This window comes from Hypanus sabinus, chromosome 23, assembly GCF_030144855.1.
Source record: "Hypanus sabinus isolate sHypSab1 chromosome 23, sHypSab1.hap1, whole genome shotgun sequence".
Classification (NCBI taxonomy): domain Eukaryota; kingdom Metazoa; phylum Chordata; class Chondrichthyes; order Myliobatiformes; family Dasyatidae; genus Hypanus; species Hypanus sabinus.
The window spans coordinates 8030137-8048666 of record NC_082728.1 but is presented as its reverse complement, the minus strand read 5'-3'; the positions used below and the strand labels follow the sequence as shown (position 1 = coordinate 8048666).

General features: G+C 40.6%; 1 protein-coding gene across 6 annotated transcripts in view; it reads left to right on the top strand.

Moving 5' to 3' along the window:
* helz (helicase with zinc finger) overlaps positions 1-18530 on the top strand; it is a 300135-nt gene that overhangs the window by 169345 nt on the left and 112260 nt on the right. For all 6 annotated transcript variants that reach the window (XM_059948283.1, XM_059948286.1, XM_059948285.1 and 3 more), the window contains 3 exons: positions 1034-1179; positions 3699-3846; positions 17824-18007. In XM_059948283.1, coding sequence (XP_059804266.1) covers positions 1034-1179; positions 3699-3846; positions 17824-18007 — 478 coding nt within the window. The remainder of the gene's footprint in view (positions 1-1033; positions 1180-3698; positions 3847-17823; positions 18008-18530) is intronic.

Sequence of the window (18530 nt, the reverse complement as noted above, 5' to 3'; positions counted from 1 at the left end):
ATGATAGAGGTAGTAAAATTTGTAATATACAGTGCTTACAAGAAGTATTCACCCTCCTTGGAGGTTTTCATGTTTTATTATTTTACAATATTGAATCACAATGGATTTAATTGGTGTTACTGCATAGGACTGAAAGAAAATGCAGAAGGTTGTAAATCTAGTCAGCTCATTTGGGCACTGGCCTCAAAGTACCCAGGACATCTTTTGGGAGTGGTGTCTCAGAAAAGGAGTATTCATTATTAAGGACCTTCCCCAATCAGGATATGCCCTTTTCTCACTGTTCCCATCAAGTAGGAGGTACAGAAGCCTGAAGGCACATACTCAGTGATTCGGGAACAGCTTCTTTCCATCTGCCATCCGATTCCTAAATGGACATTTATCCCTTGGACATACCTTACTTTTTTTAATATATAGTATTTCTGTTTTTGCACTTAAAAAAAAATCTATTCAATGTATGTAATTGATTTACTTGTTTATTATGTTTTTTATGATTTTTTCTCTCTGCTAGATTATGTATTGCATTGAACTGCTGCTGCTAAGTTAACAAATTTCACTTCACATGCTAGTGATAGTCAACCTGATTCTGATTTTGACACTGATCAACAGAAAAATACTCTTTTTGTGACAAAATGAAAACAGATCTCTACAAAGTGACCTAAATTAATTACAAATATAAAACACAAGATAATTGATTGTATAAGTATTCACCCCCCCCCCCCTTTAATATGACACACCAAATCACCACTTGTGCAGTCATTTGGTTTTAAGACGTCCTGCCAAAGGGTTTCGGTCCAAAACATTGACTGTACTCTTGTACAGAGTACAGTCTGTCTGGCCTGCTGAGTTCCTCCAGCATTTTGTGTGTGTTTCACTGTGATTCAATGTTGTAAGATAATAAAACATGAAAACTTCGGGGGGGGGGGGTTGAATACTTTATATAGGCACTAAGAGCAGAAATGAAGCTGTTTTCTCCTTGCAATTTTTTTTCTGATGTCTAATTAAAAATAACTACCATCTGCTTTACTATTTGCAGCTTAGTCCTTTTGTATACAGTGAATTTGCCCGGGAAAGGAATCTTCATGTTTCTTTGCTTGATCGTCTTTATGAACACTACCCTACAGAGTTTCCATGTCGAATACTACTGTGTGAAAACTATCGTTCCCATGAAGCTATAATCAAGTAGGTATTTTGAAATTCCAAGTATTCTTGGTATTTGATTCATTTGAATTGGTTGGTGGTATTGTCAGAAGAGGCTTTACAATCAGTACCCAATCTTAAACAATGAATAAGAAGGAATTTTGAGTTGCTATCTGTGACTGAGAGAACTGAAAGAATTTGCAGGAAGTGTATTTACATCTGGGTCTTCACTGATGCTATTGCATCTTTGTCACTAAGGTTAGTATTATAGAATTTTTAAAACATTATTTATGATGACCAGTCTCTCCAATCCAGTCAGGTTATTTTGCTGTTCGTGTTAAGAGCATGAATTTAATACCAATTCTAAAATAGTGGAGAGTAATAGTTAATAGCTATTATTTTAGGGGTATAATGGAGCACAGTTGAAACAATATGCATTTTACTGTATTGAATTAATGTCAAAGTTGAGATTAGTGAGCACACACTTAGCATAGATCTTTCATCACCTACAAAAGTGCAGAGCCCAGAGTAATCATACAGTTCTAAAATGAGTGCAGGATTTCCGAACACTTAACCCTGGCACATTATATAGCAATTGTCATAGAAGAAGTATTTACTTTCATGATTTAGCATGTGCTATATTCAGATATTCCATTTTATTAGTAGTTTGACTTTTTAATTAGCATTCAATTTAAAATTCACGGTAGTGTAGCAGTTAGCATAACGCTACTGCAGTGCCAGAGACACGGAATCAATTCCTAGCTCTGTCTGTAAGGAGTCTGTGCTTTCTTCCTGTGATTCCATGGTTTTCCTCTGGGTGCTCTGGTTTCCTTCACGTTGGCTAATTGGTCATATGGGTGTAATTTGGTGGCGCAGACTCATTAGGCAGTAAGAGACTGTTACCATGCTGTTTCTATAAATAAAAATAATATTTTATAAGTATCATACTTGTGATTAAACATAACTAGTTTTGAATCTACTGATAAACAAGAGAAAATCTGTCGATGCTGGAAATCAAAGCAACACACTCAAAATGCTGGAGGAACTCAGCAGGCTAGGGAGCTTCAGTGGAAAGGAGTACAGTCAGCAGTTTGGGCTGAGACCCTTCATCAGGACTGGGGGGGAAAATGACGATTCAGAGTAAGAAAGTGGGGGTTGTGGAGAAGACCCACGGGGGGGGGTGCAGTGGTGAAGTAAAGAGCTGGGAAGTTCATGGTGAAAGAGATACAGAGCTGGAAAAGGGGCAATCTGATGGGAGAGGACTGAAGTCCATGGAAGAAAGAGGAACACCTGAGGGAACTGATAGGTAGGTAAGGAGATAAGGTGAGAGAGGGCAGGGAGGGAAAGATGTGCTTGATGATGGGATCCCACTGAACAGATGGCATAAGTTATGGAGAATTATGTGCTGGATGCAGAGACTTGTGGGGTAGTAGGTGAGGACAGGAGGAATCCTATCTCTGGTGGGGTGGTGGGAGGATGTGCCGAGAGCAGTTGTGTGTGAAATGGAAGAGATGTGGTTGAGACTGGCGTTGATGGTGGAGGAAGGAAAGCCCCTTTCTTTGAAGAAGGAGGACACCTCCTCAGCTCTAGAATGAAATGCCTCATCCTGAGAGCAGTTGCTGCGGAGAAAGAGGAATTGAGAAAAGGGGATTGTGTTTTATAAGTAACGGTGGAAAGAGCTACAGTCCAGATAGCTGTAAGAATCAGTGGGTTTATAATAGATATCAGGAGGTAAGCTGTCTCTAGAGATAGAGACAGAGAGATAGAAAAAGGAGAGGGAAATGTCGGAAATGGATCAGGTAAATTTGAGGGCAGGGTGGAATAACCCATTCTCTAATGGATTTACTGTGTTTTAATTAGTTGACACTGCTGTATCTGTTATCTGGATAATCTTTCTAAATCCTGAAAGTGTATCTTTTCAGTCTTTATCAGGGTGTCAAATTGCTCTGTGTGCATTGCAGTGCACTCTGGCAGTTACTAAATGAAAATGACTAAATAATTACAAACTGTTCATGTTAATTAATTTTTGGCTGTATGTTGTGCTCCTCATGGGCTAAAATATTTTCAAATTCACTACTGTACGTAATGTAAAGGATTGGCAGAAATGGCAGTAATTGCATTTCTGCTCTGTTTATGAGGTTATGATTTGCATCTTTACCCAGCTGATTAAAGAGCTTAAACACAAGGGCTTTATGTTGTGAATTTACTGTTCAGATATACTTCAGTTAATATCTGGTACTTTAATATTAATGAGATGTGTGCTGCATTTAGGTGTGACCTCATGACTGTAATACACTATTAAGGTTAAATCAATTTATTGTTCTCATGGGAAAATGTTAACAAAAAAATATTGAACTATTTTTGAAATGTAACAGTGAGACATGAAATGTAAAGCTAAATTTGATTAAAATTCACTTAAAAGTTAGCTGGAGGATTGCACTTTTCTTTTGGTTCGAAGTAATGAATAATTATGATATAGTTTGTTCTAAATTGGAGTATAATAAAGACCATGTGAGTTGCACGATTTACAATTGATTTTGAACACATTCATTCTATTTTAGTTACACTTCAGAACTATTCTATGAGGGTAAGTTGATGGCCAGTGGAAAGCAACCAGCACACAAAGATTTCTATCCGTTAACGTTCTTCACAGCCCGAGGAGAAGATGTACAGGAGAAAAATAGCACTGCTTTCTACAACAATTCTGAGGTCAGTGGACAAAACACTTGATATTTGTGTTCCTGCTGATTAGGAGATGTTATGTCAGTCATTGTTGTATCTTCAATTGACCCTTTTGTGATCCTGCAATGATTGTAGGATGTTACTTGCAACCACATTTACCACATGACCACCATTTATTATTTGTCCATAATTGCCTGTAGAAAAGGTGGAACCACTGCCCTGAAGTACTGGAGACCATTTGATGAAAATAAATCTTCAGTATAAAATGGCTCTTTAAATACAACTGGCTGACTTGTAAGGCAGTTAGGGATCAACTGTGTTGAAAATATGGCTTCCATATAGTTCACCTATCAGTATTTCATTATGATTTGGTGTGTGTGACAAATAAAGCTAATCCCTATATTAGCCTCTAACTTTATTTTTTATATAATTCTTTATAATTGTTGAATGGTATTTTGTGTTGCATGTCATGCCCTGACCAACACACCACAGAAAATTCCTAATACATGTACTGTACAATATGTATATGGCCAATTAAGCTGATCATTGATCATTCTCTGCACTGAGTGCTGGCAGACTCGGGCAGGGTGGAGAATCCCATTTAAGGGTTATCATGTTCTTCTGTGCATGGGCATCTAGCCTGATGTCAGTGGCAGTGGTGAATCAGGTGGCTTTTAAAGACAACCTATCAGTCCCATGAATGCACCATTAAATTTCATATTTATTTCCTGACCTGGATTGAAAGTCTAGGATGGTGAATGATTCCTGATTATTAGTGCAGTCCTCTGGGTTACTGAACATAATAGATTTTGTAGATGCTGGAAATCTTGAGCAACATGCACAAAATACTTGAGGAATTCAACAGATCAGGCAGCATCTACGGATGTTTTGAGCTGAGGCAAAAGGAGGAGGCAAAAGCCAGATTAAGAAGGTGGGGGAGGGGAATGAGTAAAAGCTGGAAAAGATAGATGAAACCAGGTGAGTGGGTGGGAGAGGGAGGTGAAGTAGGAAACTGGGGGGAGATAGTTGGAAGAGATGAAGGGCTGAAAAAGAAGTCTGATGGAGAGGACAGTGGACCATGGAAGAAAAGGGAGGAGGACGGAAACCCGAGGAACATGATGGTAGGTCAGAGGGGAACCAGAGTGGGGAATGGAAAAAGAGAGAAGTGGAGTAGGGGAGAAAGTAGCATAAGTTAGAGAAATTGGTGTTCATGCAATTAAGTTGGAGGCTACCCAAACAGAATATGCTGTGTTGCTCCTCCAGCCCCAGTGTAACCTCATCTTGGGGCTGTAGAGGAAGGGAAATTGACATGACAGAATGAGTATGGGAAACCAACATGTTGGAATTGAAATCTTTTTCAGTACAATTATACCCCATGTGAATGCACTGCTCTATTCTCAGATCTTAAAGCTTGACTATCACCTTTGATGCCAGCAATTTTTAAATTCCAGTTTCTTCCCTCCCTCAGAGGGTACTAAGATGTGCGATTATAATTCTGTTGTTGCAAGGAGTCCTTACAACATCATTCTGATAATCATAAAATCATATTTTATGATCTTGCAGTAATCTGTTTGTAGCCTGCATAAGCTAGACACTGTGTTTGCCTGCATGATAATGCAGCAGTCCAGGTTTGCCCCTCTGTCCCCCAGTGAGTGAGAGCAAGCTCAGATAGGTGGGAAATCTCATTTGGAGCTGATTCAGTCTCCGTTGACGGCCACTGAGGCTGAGATCACTGAGCCCTGTTATGATGTGACCTTGAGACTTCCCTGGTGAGTGTGGTTCATGGGGAAAATATATTTACCTCAGAATTCAAAAGTGGTTTCCTGTCTGGTCTTTGCAATATTTCCACAGTAGCTGCTTTTCCAAAATAGAGATTCTAATAAATTATAAAATAAATGCTTGGGAATTGATCATTTCACTGATCTATTTGCCCATTCTGTCTGGATTTGTATTAACAAACAAAGACCGTATCCTCAAATGAAAGAATCACCAATGAAATGTCTTTCTTTTGTATTTGTTTAGTACAAATATGATAATTTTCCTACCAATCTCAATCACTATGTGGTAGACAAAGAAGTAAATGACCTATTAAAGTAGCAATCAGCAAGCCAGCGTGGAACAGCTGAGAATGGTAACAATTGGTTCATCTCATCCTATTTTTTATATCATTATTTCATTGTTGAGTGAAAAGGCTGCATGATATTCATTATTAGTTCCAAGGTTGGAGTTGGTGGCCTTAGGGCAGAAAGAGACATTAATAAATAGTCTCAAAACTGATGATTATATTTTGTTTGACTAAATGACATAGTCCATTTGTTGCCTCGGAAATCTCATTTTTTCGTTAAGTTTCACAAATTTATGAAGGCACCTTGGATTTTCATTGAGGCAAAATGTAAGTTATTTGTTGCAAGAAAAGTAATTACCCACCATTGATGTGTTTGTTTCTTTGGAGATGCATATTACATCATAAAATGCTGGCCTTCTATTAATCCGTGGTAAAGCTGCATTCTGCAAAGCATAAAGGTGGACAGAAATTGATACTATTTGTTGAACATTGTTAATGTTGTCGAAGTCTGGGAACTTGTTAATATACTGTAGGACTATAAGACGTAGCAGAATTAGGCCATTTGGCCCATTGAGTCTGCTCCACCATTCTGTCAGTGCTGATTTCTTATTTCCCTCAACCCCATTCTTCTGCCTTCTCCCCATGACTTTTGACACCCTTACTAATCAAGAACTTATCAACCTCTGCTTTAAATATATCCAGTGACCTGCCCTCCACAGCCGTCAGTGGAAATTAATTTCACAGATTCACCACCCTTAACAGTGACTATGTTTGGCATACTGAGGGCTAGACAGGTTCTATGGAGAACTACCAGCTCACTGCTATGTCTACATCAGTGCATTCCTAACTGAGGCCTTTTCTAATATGAGAGTCAGGAATGCGTCTGTTCTCATGTCTGGCTGCTGGACTCAGCCTTGAGTTTGTGTATGAAGCTAAGATATCCTGAGCTGCTGAGGTGGTTACTGTTCACGTATCTGGCCTCTCTGCTATAGAGCAGCCATTATAGTTGTGTGATGTATATTGCCGTTCATTTGAGTAGGGTTGCTGACTTAGATTGATAAGTTTCAGGTGAATTCTTTACTTTTATTTCAACTTTTTTCAGAAGTTTGTGATTGTCAGAGTTATTGGGAAATGGTTTTTAAGGCTCTTGAAAGCTCAAGTTGTCAATAGGCCATCAGACTGATACAGAGGCAACTCAGATCTGCTCTACTTCTCAGGGCCTGGATTTTATTTCCTCCCATGGGGGTACAGAAAGTTAATGTAGTGGCAGGAACAGCACTGGCTAGGGGTGGGGACTGTGAGTGCAAGGTGCAGATTGGGTCAAGGCATGTGGTCCAATAAATTGGATAAACGTTGTTCTACATGTATGGCACTGCTCAAAAATGGCCAGTAATTGCTTCCTTTGGTCATGGTAAGGGGTTGACATGCCTGAGGCAGAGAAAGAGCTACCTGCTCCTCTTGGAGTATGCCTCTGGGATCTTTGCTGGGTTATTAAATCTTGGACACTATCTTCGAAGATATGTTACTGCCACTATATTGCAGTTGTATTTTGGACTTACTAGAATCACTGACATATGCCGTAAAATTTGTTCTTTTGTGGCTGCAGTACAGTGCAAAACATAAAAAGACCATATCCTTCTCTGTAATTATTCTGAAATTTATCTAATGATCATTGTTCTGTAAGTCTTCCTCAAGTGATACTTCCATTTGGCTCACCTCATTTCCCAGAACAGCTTTAGTAATGACTCTTTACATATTTTACAGTAAGTATATTGGTCAAAAATGTTCTTTTGACCATTTTCCAAAAATAATTGTCCTCTTTGTCACTTACGACAGTTCTGGTGTATTTTAGGATAGTTAAAATTACTTGTTCTCAAGACAAACTGGAGGGCATAATTTAAGGTGAAATGGGAGAGCTGAGGGACATGTTTTACCCACAAAAAGATTGGGTGGGTATATAGAATCAGCTGTCAAAGGAGGTGGTAGAGGGATTTATCAATGTTTAAGAAGCGTTTGGACAGGTATGAGGGTAGCAAAGATGTAGAGGGGTATGGGTCAAATGCAGGACAATGGGATTTGTTGAGATAGGTATTTGAGCATGGATATGTTGGGCTGCAGGGATTGATTTCATGCTGTACTGCTTGATGACAATACTGAATAAAGTTACAGAGAAGTGTAGCACAGAAAGAGGCCCTTAGTCCATCTAGTCCATGACAAAATCATTTAGGCGGTGTAGACCCAACAACCTGCATCAGGACATAGCCCTCCATATTCCTACTATCCATGTCAACATCATCATCATCAGGTGCCATGCCCAGTTTGAGCTTTGACTGCCATGGCCCACATCCTCCTTTTTTGGGTCAAGTGGATCAATTCATTGGTATTCATTTCCAGTTCTCTGGCTGCCGTCTCCATCATCATTTGTCTTTGCCTTCCTCTCTTCCCTTCGGTCTTTCCCATAATAACTCCTCTTTCCTAATCACTTGTCCAATGAAGTTACATTGCCTTTTCATGATCTCATACATTATTTCTCTTTTTGTACTTGCTCTGCTCATGACATCCTCGTTAGATATTCGTTTCGTCCATGATATTCTTTGCATCATCCTCAAAAACCACATCTCTGCTGCTTCAATTCATTTCCTCATGTTAGTAGATATTATCCAACATTCTGAGCCATATAACTGGATAAACGTAACATTTCAGTACTCTGAGGTGGGTTGTCATGCCTAGTTAAGTGTTGGTCAGTATACTTCTCATTCTCGTAAAGGTGTCTTTTGCCATCCCTATTCTTTTGATGTCTGTGTTGCACCTGCCATCTGATGTCACCAAGCTTCTTAAGTAGCAAAAGTTTTGTACTTGTTTTATATCTTCCCCGTTTATTCTCAGCCTGCAGATAGGGTTCTCCTTTTTGGATATCACCATACATTCTGTCTTTTTGCAATTGACAGATAGATAGTTGTTGAAGAAAGTGCAAAAAAAAGTGCAAAAATGGGTCTATCTATCAATTGCAAAAGACTATTGATGTACCTTAGTCTAAATGTTGAAATCAAGCTTGCATGCACCACTTGGGCTGCTAACTCATTCCACACACTCATGGCCCTCTGAGTGAAGAAGTTTTCCCTCATTTTCCCTTTAAACTTCTCACCTTCTCACCTTAACCCATGACCTTTGCTTGTAGCACCACCCAACCTTAGTGGAAAAAGTCTGCTCACATTTGCCCTATCTATACCCCTCATAATTTTGTATCAAATCTCTGCCCAGTCTTCTGTGTTCTAAAGAATACTGTCCTAACCTGTTCAATCTTTCCTTATACCTCAGATTCCCCCAGATCTGGCAACATCCTTATAAATCTTCTCTGTACTCTTTCAACCTTGTTTCCATCTTTCCTGTAGGTAGGTGATAAAAACTGCACACGTTACTCCAAGTTAGGCCTCATAAACATCTTATTCAACTTCAGCATATCATTTCATCTCCTGTACTCAATACATTGATTTATGAAGGCCAATTTGCCAAAAGCTTTCTTTATGACCATATCAATGAATTATTGACCTATATTCCCAGATCCCTTTGTTTTACAACACAGCGTGTAAGACCTACTCTGGTTGGTCCTATTGAAGAGTAAACTTCTGCACTTAAGACCACTTGTTAGCAGTAAATTCCATCTGCCATTTTTCACCCCATTTTTACAGCTGATGTAAATCCTCCTGCAAGCTATGTCAGCCTTCCTTACTGTCTTCCTTACTCCCCAGTCTTGGTGTCATCCACAAATTTGCTGATCCAGTTCATCACATTATTATCCAAATCATTCATATAGATAACAAACAACAAAGGACCCAGCACTGATCCCTGCAGCACACCACTATTCACAGGCCTCCAGTCAGAGAGGCAGGCCTCCACTACCACTCTCTGGCTTCTCACACAAAGCCAAGTCTAATGCAGTTTACTACTACATCCTGAATGCTGAGCGACTGAACCTTCTTAACCAGCCTCCCATGTGGGACCTTGTCAGATACCTTACTAAAGCCCATGTGGACAACATCCACGGCCTTGCTTTCATCCACTTTCCTGGTACCTTCCTTGAAAAACTTGGTTCGGCATGACCTACCACGCATGAAGCCATACTGACTATCCGTAATCAGTCCATGTCTATCTAAATGCTTGTATATCTGGTTCTTGGAATACCTTCCAATAACTTTCCCACAACGGATGTCAGACTCTCCAGCCTATAATTATTTTTAGTGAGGTTTTTTTTAAACAGTGGAACTTCTTTGGCTATCCTTCAATCCTCTTTCGTACCACCCCCCCACCCCCCCGCCACTTAGGATGATATAAACATCTCTGCTGGGTCCTGGAAATTTCTGCACTTGCCTCCTATAGGGTCCAAGGAACATTTTTTCAGGTCCTAGGGATTTATCCACCCTGATTTGCCTCAGAGTAACAAACACCTCCTCCTCTGTAATCTGTACAGGGTCCATGAAATTGATATCAGTTTGCCTCACTTCTGTAGAGTCTGTGTCTATCTCCTGAGCAAATACAGATGCCAAAGAATTCATTTAAGAACTCCCCCATCTATTTTGGCTCCATGCATGGATTACCACCCTGGTCTTACAGAGGAATAATTTTGCACCCTGCAATCTTTTTGCTCTTAACATATCTGTGGAATCCCTTAGGATTCTCCCTCACGTTGCCTGTAAGAACAACTTAATGCTTTCTTTTAGCCCTCCAGATTTCTTTCTTAACTGTTCTCTTGCGTTTCTTCTACTCGTTAAGCACCTCATTTGTTCCTATTTGCCTATACAAGCAATGCACTTCCTTATTTCTCTTTCTGTCTTACACTTGTTATCTTTACTTTTTACCCTTCTATTCTGACAGGCACTCTCAAAATTTTGTTTTGGAAGGCTTTGCTAGAAAACAACCTGTCCCAATTCATACTTGCCAGGTCATTTTTGATACAATAAAAATAGGCCTTTTTTTGTTGAGAATCTCAACCTGTGAACCAGACCCAACATTTTGCATATTTGCTTTGCAACTAATGACATTGTGGTCACTGGTTACAAAGTGTTCCCCTACCATTCACCTGCCCTGTCTCATTCCCTAATAGCGGTCCAGAATCACACATCCTCTCACTGGGACTTCCACGTATTAATGAAGGAAACTTTCCTGAACACATTTCACCAACTCTATTCCATCTGGTCCTTTTTACATTATGAGATTCCCAGTCAACTTGTGGAAACCTATAATCACCTACTCTAGCAACCTTATCTTTCCTGCTACAGTCTGCAATCTCTTTACAAATTTGTTCCTCGAAATCCCTGGGACTATTTGAGTGGTCTTTAATATAGCCTCATTAACATAGTCATACCTTTCTCATTTCCCAGTTCCACCCACAATGCCTCACTAGTCAAGTTCTCCAGTCTGTCAGGATGGAACACTGCTGTGACGTTTTCCTTGGCTAGTAACACCATTACACCTCCTTTAATTCTTCCTGCTCTGTCACGTTTAAAACAACAGAACCCCAGAATACTGAGCTGTCAGTCCTGCCCCTCGTACAATCAAGTGTCACTAATGGCTACAACAAAATAACTCCAGCTGTTAATCCATGCCCTGAGCTTATCTGCTTTTCCAATGATAGTTCTTGCATTGCAATATATGCAGCTCAGGAGACTAGTCACACTCAGAACAGCACTCTATGGCTTTTGCACATTTCTTTAAACTACCTGCAATTTGAACCATTACATCCTTTCCACTCATTGGTGATGACTGAATACTTCAGTACTTTAATGCTAATTCTCTTGTTTTCTGAATTCTCACCAGGTAAATTTTGTCTTTTACTACTTCAGGAAATCCTTTCTTGCCAGTACTGGCATGCACTGATGGATTTCATCAGTCCATTTATCATCACACACCAGGTTTTCTCCTCACTCCTAACCCCTTCCTTCCTTTCACTTTCTTTGCTTAGACACATTGTATCTGGAGTATTTAGTAGCCAGTCCTGCCTCTGGTCAGTTCTTCACTATAAGATGTATTAGCATAACCTCATGATCCCAAGTGGCTAATTTTGCATACAGAGCACTGTAACTTAGATCTTTTACTCCGTCTGCTCCATCCAAATCTTGCTATTTTTTACTTTTCTGTTCTTTTCTTTTTAAGTGCTTTTCTTTCCTCCTTTTCATGTGCTACAGGTCGACCTTCACTAATCTGGCACCATTGGGACCTGCGGAGTGCCGGATTAGTGAAAATGCCAAATTACAGAAGTATCACATTAAGCAATAGCTAATCACCTCACCATAATGTTAAAATATATAAATCAGTGCAAGTTAGATAATAATGAAACAGAAATATTAAATGAGTAGCAAGTGAAATTTTAATTAAGTAATATACTGTACAGGCACAGATAAAATAAAGGGGGCAGGTAAATAGAAACGTAGAAAACCTACAGCACAATACAGGCCCTTCAGCCCACAAAGTTGTGCTGAACATGTCCCTACCTCAGAAATTACTAGGCTTACCTATAGCCTTCTATCTTACGAAGCTCCATGTACTTATCTAAAAGCAAGAGACCCTATCGTATCTGCCTCCACCACCGTTGCTGGTAGTCCGTTCCACGCACTCACCATTCTCTGAGTAAAAAACTTATCCCTGTCATCTCCTCTGTGCCTACTCCCCAGCACCTTAAATCTGTGTCCTCTTGTGGCAACCATTTCAGCCCTGGGGGAAAAAGCCTCTGACTATCCACATGATGAGTGCCTCTCATCATCTTATACCCTTCTATCAGGTCACCTCTCATCTCCCGTCACTCCAAGGAGAAAAGGCTGCTTTCACTCAACCTATTCTCATAAGGCATGCTCCCCAATCCCGGCAACATCCTTGTAAATCTCCTCTTCACCCTTTCTATGGCTTCCACATCCTTCCTGTAGTGAGGCAACCACAGCTGAGCACAGTACTCCAAGTGGGTTCTGACCAGGGTCCTATATAGCTGCAACATTACCTCTCGGCTCCTAAATTCAATTCCACAATTGATGAAGGCCAATGTACCATATGCCTTCTTAACCAAAGAGTCGACCTGCGCAGCTGCTTTGAGTGTCCTGTGGACTCAGGCCCCAAGATCCCTCTGATCTTCCACACTGCCAAGAGTCTTACCATTGATACTATATTCTGCCATCATATTTGACCTACCAGAATGAATCACTTCACACTTATCTGGATTGAACTTCATCTGCCACTTCTCAGCCCAGTTTTGCATCCTATCAATGTCCTGCTGTAACCTCTGACAGCCTTCCACACTATCCACAACACCCCCAACCTTTGTGTCATCAGCAAACTTACTAACCCATCCCTTCACTTCTTCATCCAGGTCATTTATAAAAATCACAAAGAGTAAGGGTCCCAGAACAGAACCCTGAGGCACTCCACTGGTGATCGACCTCCATGCAGAATATGACCCATCTGCAACCACTCTTTGCCTTCTATGGGCAAACCAGTTCTGAATTCACAAGGCAATGTCTCCTTGGATCCCATGCCTCCTTACTTTCTCAATAAGCCTGGCTAAAATCCATATACACTAAATCTACTGCTCTTCCTTCATCATTGTGTTTCGTTACATCCTCAAAAAATTCAATCAGGCTTGTAAGGCACTACATGCCCTTGACAAAGCCATGCTGACTATTCCTAATCATTATACCTCTCCAAGTGTTCATAAATCCTGCCTCTCAGTATCTTCCTCCATCAACTTACCAATCACTGAAGTAACTTGGTCTCTAACTTCCTGGGCTATTTCTACTCCCTTTCTTGAATAAAGGAACAATATCTGCAGCCCTCTAATCCTCCTCTCTCGTCCCCATTGATGATGCAAAGATCGTCGCCAGAGGCTCTGCAATCTCCTCCCTCGCCTCCCACAACAGTCTGAGGTACATCTCATCCAGGCCCGGCAACTTATCCAACTTGATGCTTTCCAAAAGCTCCAGCACATCCTCTTTCTTAATGTCTATATGCTTAAGCTTTTCAGTCTGCTACAAGTCATCACTACAATCACCAAGATCAATTTCCATAGTGAATACTGATGTAAAGTATTCATTAAGTTCCTCCGGTTCCATACACACTTTCCCACCGTCACACTTGATAGGTCCTATCCTTTCACGTCTTATCCTCTTGCTCTTCACATACTTGTAGAATGCCTTGGAGTTTTCCTTAATTCTGCCCACCAAAGCCTTCTCTTGGCCTCTTCTGCCTCTCCTAATTTCCTTCTTAAGCTCCTTCCTAGTAGCCTTATGATCTTCTAGATCTCTAACATTACCAAGCTCTGAATCTTTTGCAAGCTTTTCTTTTCTTCTTGACTAGATTTATTACAGCCTTTGTAGACCACGGTTCCTGTACCCTGCCATAACTTCCCTGTCTCATTGAAACTTAACTATACAGAACTCTACACAAATATCCCCTGAATATTTGCCACATTTCTTCCGTACTTTTCCCTGAGAACGTCTGTTTCCAATATAAGCCTCCAATTTCCTGCCTGATAGCCTCGTAATTCCCCTTACTCCAATTAAATGCTTTTCTAACTTGTCTGTTCCTCTCTCTCTCTCTCTTCAATGCTATTGTAAAGGAGATAGAATTATCTATCTCCAAAATGCTCTTCCACTGAGAGATCTGACCCCTGACCAGGTTCATTTCCCAATACCAAATCAAGTACAACCTCTCTTCTTGTAGGCTTATCTACAGTCTGTGTCAAGAAACTTTCCTGAAGGCACCTAACAAACTCCAACCCATCTAAGCCCTGCTCTCAGGAGATCCCAATCAATAGTGTACAGGAATTAACTTATGCAGAACAGTTGAGCACTTTAGCTTCTAAAGTGAGACATTTAATATACCTTCAGGCAAAGTTATATGTTTGCAAGTGTGGGGTTGTCAGGATCATCAACATCTTCATTATGAAAAATGAGTGAAACATCAGGAACTGGTGCTAAAACTGGCACAACAGTTTCTTCAAAAACTGTTGATGTTGGTGGCAGCACATCTGGGTGAGCAGAAGCAGAAGTCAGAGAAAGGAGGTCTTCTATACGTTATGTTTCATGAGACCACCAGGTGGCCAGGGATTCGGCGCTGGGCTCTTCACCCTTTGCTCGCAGTTACTGAGAGAATCCTTGTTAGTTTCTTTTCCTCCGCTTAGTAATATGCTTAAATTCAGCGGATTGCCACATCTTATCTGAGGTCGTAGGCAGAAGAGAACGGAGCGCCGGTTGTGCAACGTTGCAGGGCAGTGCGCGACTGCTGGTAGGTGGACCAACCCAGAGCATGTCAGCTTCACCGCTGCTGGTGGGTGAGACGTGTGGGTGCCAGGTGCCTGCACCTCACATAAATGATATTAATAAATGCAAGAAAACAAGCAGGAATCGCCTGTCTGTGCTTATAAGAGCGCACCAACACGTGAACAGATCTAGTGCAACCAAAACAATGTCCAGCAGATTGGTATGGTGGCCTAGCAAATTTGAAATTACGGTTGTGTGGCAAATTTGAAATCAGTGCCGGATTATCGAAGGAACCAGATTACAGGTAGTCGGATTAGTGAAGGTCGATTGTATATTAGTTTAAAGCCCATCTCAGAAAAACAATGAACCTCTTGCCAAAACTGTTCTTTGATATATTCCTGTAGGAAGCCTATATCTCAACACAACAGAATCCACAAATGGATAGTTGCAGCAAAGTTGCATGAATTGACAGTTGACGTAATTGATTTAAGAGCATCATTTATCAAAATAGACCTCTGGACCTAAAGGCTGGAGAGGAAAGACGTGGACTGGAGATGGTCTAAAGTTTCCTTAGCAGACCTTCTTTAACATCTCTCAATGTTGATTGTCTTTACTGAGTTTTGCTTTCAAAATCTTGAAACTGTTGCTTAGCAATACCCACACAATGTTTTTTAAAAATTGTTTAATGCACATTTTAAGTCTTTGTAAGCTTGCCAATGCCATTTAAAACTGTTCTTTCAAAACTGCCATTTTTCTTCAAATAAACCTTACTGAGCTCTGCTACTTAATGTGGAGAAAAATTCAATTTACTGCATTTGGGTAAACAGGATATTTTAAATTGGCATTTGGCAAATTAAATGGTATTTGATTTTAATACTGATTTAAACAGGCCCTATCACTATACATTGAGTAAATGTCTAAAGGAAGCCTCACTTCACTTAATATCTGCCTGTCTATCAGAATTAAAGTACCATTGCATCTTTTTGGTTCGATTAAACTTAACAGGCCAGGAAACCTCTCATTCTCTGAACCCGCCTCATTATTTCCTGTGTCATTTTGTTTAAGTGCTCCAATGTATTTAATTGTGCATGTAATTGGCAATACAGATATGTTGCATAAATACAGGTATGTTTGTATTGAATCACAAAGCCACTAGTTGGATTAAGAATAATTCATTTGCTACTGTCGTGTAGTAACTATTAACCATAGTGTCAACTTGCTGGTTATGAACCAGCGCCGGGATAATGAATTCATAATCATCATTATTATTATGTGCCGTGTTGTATGACATAGGTGATCATGGTCTTTCCAAGATCATTATTGTTCTTGGCAAATTTTTCGACAGAGGTTGTTTGCCATTGCTGTCCTCTGGACAGTACCTTTACAAAGAAAACAAAGAAACAAAACCTGCAGCACAATACAGGCCCTTCAGCCCACAAAGCTGTGCCGAACATGTCCTTACCTTAGAAATTACCTAAGGTTACCCATAGCCCTCTATTTTTCTGAGCTCCATGTACCTGTCCAGGAGATTATTAAAAGACCCTATCATATCCGCCTCCACCACTGTTGCTGGCAGCCCATTCCACGCTCCCACCACTGTCTGCATAAAAAAACTTAACCCTGACATCTCCTCTGTACCTACTTCCAAACATCTTAAAACTGTGCCCTCTTGTGCTAGCCATTTTAGCCCTGGGAAAAAGCCTTTGACTATCCACACAATCAGTGCCTCTCATCATCTTATATACCTCTACCAGGTCACCTCTCATCCTCCGTCACTCCAAGGAAAAAAGGCTGAGTTCACTCAACCTATTCTCAAAGGCAGGCTCCCCAATCCAGGCAACATCCTTGTAAGTCTGCTCTGCACCCTTTTTATGGTTTCAACATCCTATAGTGAGGCAACCAGAACTGAGCACAGTACTCCAAGCTGGGTCTAACCAGGGTCCTATATAGCTGTAACATTGCCCCTTGGCTCCTAAACTCAATCCCACAATTGATGAACGCCAATGCACCATATGCTTTATTAAGCATAGAGTCAACCTGCGTAGCAGATTTGAGTGTCCTATGGACTTGGACCTCAAGATCCCTCTGATCCCCCACACTGCCAAGACAGGTCACCCCTGCCATTATTAGTACTTTTCAGAGATTGTCTGCCTGGCGTCAGTGGTTGTATAACTAGGACTTGTCATATGCATCAGCTGTTCATGTGACCATCCACCACCTGCTCCCATGGCTTCATTAGACTCTAATAAGGAGGCTAATTAGGTGCAACACCTTGCCCAAAGGTGACTTGCAGACTAGCGAAGGGAAGGAACACCTTACACCTCCTTTGTTAGAAATGTATCTCCACCCCACCCCTCAGATAATGAATTAACAGTTTGAAATAGTTAAATACAGAAATTTAAATAGAAATAATAGTGCTCAACAGGGCAAGCAGCATTAGTGGAGAGAATACACAATTGTTTCAAGTCAATGACATCCATATCAGAGCAGTTTTGATGAAATATCATTGACCTGAGGCATTTAACACTGTTCCTCTCCCTGTAGATGTTGCCTGATGTTTGACCTCTCAGCCTGTGACCATGTCCAGCATCTTCTATTCACATTTTTATACTGCCTCTTTGCATGCAAGTTCAGAATATATGTTTTTTGCATGTGTGTTTAATAGTTTGCTCTCAACTCTATTTTGTATTCCAAAAGGTGTTTGAAATCGTGGAACGTGTTGAAGAGCTAAGGAGGAAGTGGCCTGTTGCTTGGGGGAAATTGGATGAAGGCAGCATCGGAGTGGTGACACCTTATGCTGACCAAGTGTTTAGGATTCGATCGGAACTGCGTAAGAAGAGGTTGTCTGAAGTGAATGTGGAACGAGTTCTGAATGTTCAAGGTGGGTTCCCAGTTGCCAGTGAATCATTTTTGTTTCTCCAAGTTTGCTGATGATACTAAACTGTGGAAAAGCAAATTGTGCAGAGGATATGGAGATATAGATAGGTTAACTGAGTGGGCAGGGGTCTGGCAGATGGAGTACAACACTGGTAAATGCAAGGTCATCGTCGTTGGAAGGAAAAATAGAAGATCAGATTATTAAATGGTGAAATATTGCAGCATGATGTTGTGCAGAGGATTTGGAGAGTCATTGTGCATGAATTGTAAATGGCTGGTTTGCAGGTAAAACAGGGTTGGTTAAGGCAAATCGAATGTTGGCCATTGCCAGAGGGATTGAATTTAAGGGCAGGGAGGTTATGCTGCAACAGTACAGGATGCTGGTAAGGCTGAACCTGAACTGTGTACAGTTGTGGTCCTCTTACTTGAGGAATGATATACCGTATTTGGAGTTGATACAGAAGAGGTTCACCAGGTTGAATCCGGAGATGAGGGGTTAGCATTTGAGGAGATATTGATATCCACGT